The sequence below is a fragment of the Galeopterus variegatus genome, unplaced genomic scaffold, assembly GCF_000696425.1.
Source record: "Galeopterus variegatus unplaced genomic scaffold, G_variegatus-3.0.2 Scaffold2402, whole genome shotgun sequence".
NCBI lineage: Eukaryota > Metazoa > Chordata > Mammalia > Dermoptera > Cynocephalidae > Galeopterus > Galeopterus variegatus.
Genome location: NW_007728513.1, coordinates 105,092 through 111,556, shown reverse-complemented (window position 1 = coordinate 111,556; position 6,465 = coordinate 105,092). Strand labels below are relative to the sequence as shown.

The following is a 6,465-nucleotide window of genomic DNA, read 5'->3' as shown; positions in this document are numbered from 1 at the left end:
TTTTTTTTTTTTTTTTTTTTTTTTTTCCTTTATTGCTATTTCCGAAGTGCCTAGAACCATGACAGATACATACCGGGTAAATATTCGTTGAATGGAAGAGAGAGAGAAAAGGGGGGGGGGGGGGGGGTGAAAGGAGAGAGGAAGGAAACGAGGGAGCGAGGAGACTAACCCGCATGAAGCACTTAGGTGGATAAACAAGATGTAACACCCACCGTGGAACGTTGTTCAGCTTTAAAAAGAAAGGGAATTCTGACACACGCTACGACATGGGTGAGCCTCGAGGACACTGTGCTAAGTGAGATAAGCCAGACACTAAAGGACAAGCACTGTATGATCCCACTTATGTGAGGCGCCTAGAGGAGTCACACTCGTGGAGACAGCAAGTGGAAGGGTGGCCCCGGGGCTCAGGGGACGGGAAGATGGAACGACAGCGTCCAGTGGGTGCAGAGCTCCGCTCGGGGAGAGGAAGTAGTCTGGGGGGAATGAGCCGTGGTGGTGGCCGCGCAACGACGTGCATGTGCGTAATCCCACTGAGCTGCACCTACAGACGGCTAAAACGGTGATTGTTGTGTTGCGTATGGTTTTACCTCTGTTGGGGTCTCTGTCCCCCTCTCTGGGCCTCCGTCTCTCACTCTGTACCGAGCTCTCACCGCCCCTCTGCAGGGCTCGAGTCTGGGATCTCCAGGTCTGGCGTCAACCCTTCTCTCCTTGCTGGGGCTCCTGCTCCCCCACCTCTCGGGACCGTGAGGACCCCACAGTGAGGAAGCAAGAGGGACAGGACTGCCCAGTGCAGGTGCCTCCCGCCGGTCTCCTGCGGGCCCTGCATCCCCACCCCGTCCTGCCCTCTCTTGTTTGTTCCCTCTGCCTTCTGTGTTTGCCATCACCTTCGCCTTCCTCTTGTTTTCCTGTCTCTCTCCTCAGTTCCCTCCACCTTCATGCCTCTCTCTGGGCCCGTATTCCCAGCCTCTTTCTCTGACTCTGCGCCTCCATATCTTCTTGTGGATTTTCCTAGCCTCTGCCTCTCCTCCTGTGGCTGCTTCTCTCTGTGCCTGTCCCTCCCTTTCTCAGCCCCTCCCAGCACCTGCTCCGAGCACCCCCTACCCCACCCTGATTTCACGAATCTAGCACAGAGTCCACCATCGCAGGCCGGGAACCCTCCCCGGACCACCCTGCCCTGGGGTCCCCCTCCCTGGATTCCTTCCAGATTATAATATCTTCCCCGGGCGGGTTCTCATTAACAATTGTGGCTGCTTCTCTGGCCAGAGAGGGGAGGGAGCGGATGGGATGAGGGAGTCCTGGAATGGGAACTAGGCAATAAAAAAATTTTTTTAAAAAGTGTCAGGAGAAGGGCGGGAGGTGGGGGTGGGGGCAGGGCCAGCTACTCAGACCAGGGATAAAAGGCTTTGCCAGTGTGACTAGGAAGAGAGACACCATCCCTACCTTCTTCAGGCACCAAGACATCAAGGCGGGACCTGAGCCCTGCCCAGCATCCTCCGTCCTGCCACCTGGGGAGTCCCAGACCCCTCCGTCTCGGTCTCTGGCCTCTACCTCTCCGTTCTGTCTCCATGTCTCTGAGAGTTTTGGTCTCTGCATGAGTGGTTCTTGCTGGCTTTGCCTCTTAGCCCCTGGGTTTCTTGCAGGTCCTTTTCTCTCACTTTCTCTCGGCATTTGTCAAAACCCGACCCCCAGCCCCCAGAATGTTTCTCCTGCTGACAGCACTTCAAGTCTTGGCTGTAGGTAAGAGAACAGTGGCATATGAGGCAAGGGCGTCCCCCTGGAGACTCTGCAAATAGATGGGGAAGGGTCCTGGGGACCCAGGATGTTCATGGGTGGCCTGCAGGGAAAGAGTAGGGAGTAGTTTTGGGGTTGTGGCTGAGGAGCATGCTGGGGGCCTAAGTTCTGAGTTGTGGAGATTTTAGGAAATTGCAGGCTTGGGGAGAGAGGCAGTTATAGGAGGTGAGGAGAGATAAATATGGAAGGATAGAGAATTGTTAGATCCTGAGTGGGTCATATCAGAAATGAGGGCCACAGGGCTCTGCTTGATGTTGTTAGGGAAGAAATAATATGGAAAAGACAGCTCGTTGTCAGACAGAAGGTGGAAGGTGATGACGGGGTGGTGGGTTCGTGGCAGGGGATGAGGAGTAGTGGATGGAGTAACTGGGGGGCAAGATCGTGGATCCTGTGGTCACACTGAGTGGGACAGTTGTGGAAGAGACAGGAAGCTCCTTGAATGTGTCAGGGAAGGGCTAATGGGGGGTGGAATGTGTGGCATATGGTGAGAAGTGATGATGGTATTCATGGGAGAGTGGAGTCCAAAGTTATAGATGTAGCAAGGCTCTGGGGGACGTGGCCATGGGATACTATGGAGGTGACTTGGGGGAGTGTTAGAAAACTCCCTGATTGTGTTGGAGCAATAATGGGGGCAATGCTGAACATATCTCACACTGAGTGGAGCATATAGAGGTGGGTGGTTTAAGGTTAGACCAAAAGAAAGAAGATTTGTCAATTCTGGACATTCTACAGAGTTGGGGGGTAGAGGGCGATTGTTCATCTGCTTTCCCCGCCCACCCCACCCCTGTCTGTTCCTAGCCATGGCACAGAGCCAGGGGGATGAGAACAAGATAATTGGTGGCTACACATGCATCCGGAACTCCCAGCCATGGCAGGCGGCCCTACTGGCAGGTCCCGGACGCCGCTTCCTTTGTGGAGGGGCCCTGCTGTCAAGCCAGTGGGCCATCACCGCTGCTCACTGCGCCCGTCCGTGAGTGACCCCCTCCTCTATTCTTGTGCCAAATGAATTCCAGAATCTAGAGCCCCAGAACTTAGCGGAGAACCTGGAGCTTTGTGTAGAATCCAGTTTAGTAGCTGAGTCCTGGTTCAGGGTCTAAAGAAGAGCCTAGAAACAAAAACACAGCTCAGAACATGGAATCCAGACATAAATCTTGAATTCAGATTAGATTCTGAAAGCAGATCAGCAGCCTAGAACACATAGGCCAGCTTAGAACTTAACATATAATCCAGAGTTTTATCCAGAGGCCAAGCTCTTTACTGAGACTAAGCTTAGCTCGTTCCAGACTGGTAATTGAGTTTTGGGCACAATCTACATTCAGAAATTCAGAACTACCTAGAACACTGAGCCTAGTTCAGAACCTACATAACTCCAGAACCCCTCTTACAGCTGGAACATACAGCTGTAGGAATAGACCCAGAATCTGGAGCCCACTCCAGATCCAACGTTTAATTTATAGTCTAGTTTATAGCTCCTCTTTGAGCAGCCTAGAACCCAGACCTCAACCCAGTGTTTGTTTAAATCCCAGAATGCAGACCAAAATCTGTAGGCCCATTTAGAACCCAGCACCTCTCCCAGATTTTAGATATGAACCTAGAACCGAGATCCCTGCCTTGAAGTTCAGGGTAGATCTTATGCAGTGCCTATAAGCCAGATAGAAGGGTATAAACTGAAGTTTCATGTAGAATCTAGAGACCAGAGCTCAGCCTCAAGTCTAGAACATATATCCCACACAAACCAGCAAACAAGCATTTAGAACCTTATATCCAGTCCCTAATCTAGAGCTCTAAGTAGAATCCAGAGTCTAACCTGAGATCAAGGGCTCAGATCAGGGTCTAGAACCAAGAGCCCAGACTACAGTCTGAGATTCAGTCTGAAACAGAGCCTGGCCTAGGATCAGGAGCTCAGATCAATGTTTAGAACTCTCAGCCCAACTGGAGCACAGAGATCAAACCATTGTCTAAAACCCTATAAAAAAAAAACCCATTGTCTTAATTTTCTTGATAAAGAACCCAGAGCTCAATCTAGTGGAGCTTATATCAGTGTCCAGAATCCATCGCTTAGGTCCTATTCCATTGCTCAGCATAGAAGCTTCAGCCTATCCTAAAACAGAAAGCTCATACTGGAATCTAGAACCCAGAATCAAGTCATTATGCAGAGCTCAAAATAGAACACCCACGCTACCCTAAAACAGAAAGCTCACACCAGAATCCAGAAGTTACACCATAATACAGACTCAATCTAGAATCTTGATCCTAGCCTAGTCAAAAATTAAAAATGTCTAGAGCCCAGAGCCCAGACTAGAACCAGGATGGAGCCTATTCCAGAATACCAGTTCTGATTTACAGCCAAGAGCCATAACCCAGAGTCTCCCTTGGAACTCAAAGCCTAGAACCCAGCATAGACCTTGGGACTGAGCCAAGAACTCCCAACCATCACCTTACGCAAAAGCCAGGAGACAGAGCGCAGGCCAAGAGAGGAAGGGGAGGCAAGTAGGGTTGAGCTGAGAAAGAATGCACAGGCCATGAAAACAGGCACGAGTCCAACATATTCTCAGCCTGCAGGGAAGGGAAGCAGGTTAGACTTAGGAAAGACCATCACCAGGGAAGGGAATGGGACTGGAGGGTGAAGAGGGGTCTACAGGTCAGACCGTGAGTAGCACCACTCTTGGGGGTCATGGGCCAGGATCCTGCGGGTAGCCCTGGGCAAGCACAACCTGAAGAAGTGGGAGGCCACTGAGCAGGTGCTGCGTGTGGCTCGCCAAGTGCCCCACCCCAGCTACAACTCCAGAACCCATGACAACGACCTGATGCTGCTACGGCTGGAGAAGCCTGCCCAACTGGGGAGGGCAGTGAAGCCCATTGCCCTGGCCAGGTCTTGTGCCAGCCCTGGGACCCTCTGCCGTGTATCAGGCTGGGGGACCACATCCAGCCCCATTGGTGAGAACTCCTGTATCCTGGAAAGGAGGGGGCTAGGGGCCTGGACTCTTGGGTCTGAGGGAGGAAGGGTAGGGAGTCTAGGCTCCTGGATCTAGGGGAGGAGGTGGCTGGAGCCTGGGCTCCTGGGTCTGAGGGAGGAGGGGGCTGGGGACCCAGACTCCTTGGCCTGGGAAGGAGGGATTGGGGGTCTGGGTTTCTGAGTCTGAAGGAGGAAGGGGCGGGGCCTTGTTCTTGCTGGAGTGATAACCCCTCAGCGCCCCCCAGCCAGGTACCCCAGCTCCCTGCAGTGCGTGAACATCAACATCTCCTCGGACCAGGAGTGCCAGCGGGCCTATTCTGGAGCCATCACTGCGGGCATGGTCTGTGCAGGGACTCCCCAGGGCGGGAAGGACTCTTGTCAGGTGAGACCCAGGGTGGGAACTGGAGGAGGGAGAATTGTTTGGAGCTTTAGGTACCAAAGGATCTCAGGATCCTGGGAGTCAGCCGAGGTTGTCAGGAGAGAGGAAAACCCCAGGGACTGAGAGAGATTTTGATAGCCAGGCTACCCTGCCTCCTGGCACTGTGCCCCTTGGGTAGGTAATGGGCTTAACCCCTTTATGCCTCAGTTTCCTCATCTGTAATGGGAATAACACCTCTTAGGGTAGTTGGTGGAATTGGATGAATTCATGGAAAGATTATAGAGTGCTGCCTGAACATATGGGTATTTGGAAACCTGTGCTGGGGCCCCTAGAAGTTTTAACCCATCGCTGAGAGAGGCAGAGACAAGGAGAAATAAAACGAGAGGTGCACACAGTTTTTTAGAGATAGAGCTAAGATAGAGAGGGGCCATGTGAGAACCAAGGGGCAGAGACCGAGACAAAGAGACATAGACACAGAGCAGGACCCAGTGAAGAAAGAAGGAAGTGTCCACCACCCCAGAGCTGGGGCAGCACCACGTGCTGGAGTCCCTGCCCTGGTATCTCAGCCATCTCTCTCTCCATCTCTGCCTCTTGGGTTCTCCATGCCCAAGGCTCTGGCTGCCAGTCCATAGGTGTCTCCATCTCTGTCCCTGTCCCTCAGGGTGACTCCGGGGGACCCCTGGTGTGCAGAGAACAGCTCCAGGGCCTTGTGTCCTGGGGGATGGAGCACTGTGCCCTGCCTGGCTACCCCGGGGTCTACACCAACCTGTGCAAGTACCAAAACTGGATCCGGGAAACCATTCAGAGTAAATGATTGTTGTCCTTGTGACTATATGCCAGCTGCCCTCCTCGCTTGGCCCTCCCCTCTCTACTCAGGACCCAGGAATCCAAGACTCCAGCCCCTCGTCCCTCAAAGCAGGAGCCCCAGCCCCCGGCATCCTGATCCTTACACCTAGCTCTGACCTTCCCTTTCCCAGAGCAGTTGCTTCAGGTTTTCTCTCCCCACCCATGCCCTCTACTCCCACAACATCATCATCATCGTTATCTACGACCCCCTTAGTCACAGAGGGCAGGAGCGCAGAGGCTCTGAATTGGCATCATATTCCAAAGAAGACAATTTTCAAAGGTCGCATTGTCTCTAAAAACTAAATAAATAATAACAATAAAAATGGGATAATCCCTCATCTCATTCATTCGTTCATTTAATTCATTCAAGAAACATGTACACAGTGGCCGCATCGTGCCCAGCCAGGAGCCATGTCCTGACAAGTGCTGACTCAGGTGTGACACCCCATCCCTGCAGTGTGACCTAGAGAAGGACTGCACCTCTCCGAGCCTC

The 6,465-nt window shown here is 52.7% G+C and overlaps 1 protein-coding gene across 1 annotated transcript; it reads left to right on the top strand.

Moving 5' to 3' along the window:
- The first annotated feature begins 1,697 nt into the window (after positions 1–1,697).
- KLK14 (kallikrein-related peptidase 14) lies at positions 1,698–6,235 on the top strand. Its single transcript, XM_008581597.1, has 5 exons — positions 1,698–1,737; positions 2,590–2,761; positions 4,475–4,728; positions 4,993–5,129; positions 5,788–6,235. Exons 1-5 carry the CDS (start codon positions 1,698–1,700, stop codon positions 5,938–5,940), a joined length of 756 nt encoding a protein of 251 aa, XP_008579819.1. The 3' UTR covers positions 5,941–6,235.
- The last annotated feature ends 230 nt before the right edge of the window (positions 6,236–6,465 follow it).

Coding starts and splice junctions, on each gene's coding strand:
- KLK14 (XM_008581597.1), top strand. CDS start 1,698: ATGTTTCTCCTGCTGACAGCACTTCAAGTCTTGGCTGTAG. Junction 1,738..2,589: donor ACTTCAAGTCTTGGCTGTAG/GTAAGAGAACAG, acceptor GTCTGTTCCTAG/CCATGGCACAGAGCCAGGGG. Junction 4,729..4,992: donor GACCACATCCAGCCCCATTG/GTGAGAACTCCT, acceptor AGCGCCCCCCAG/CCAGGTACCCCAGCTCCCTG.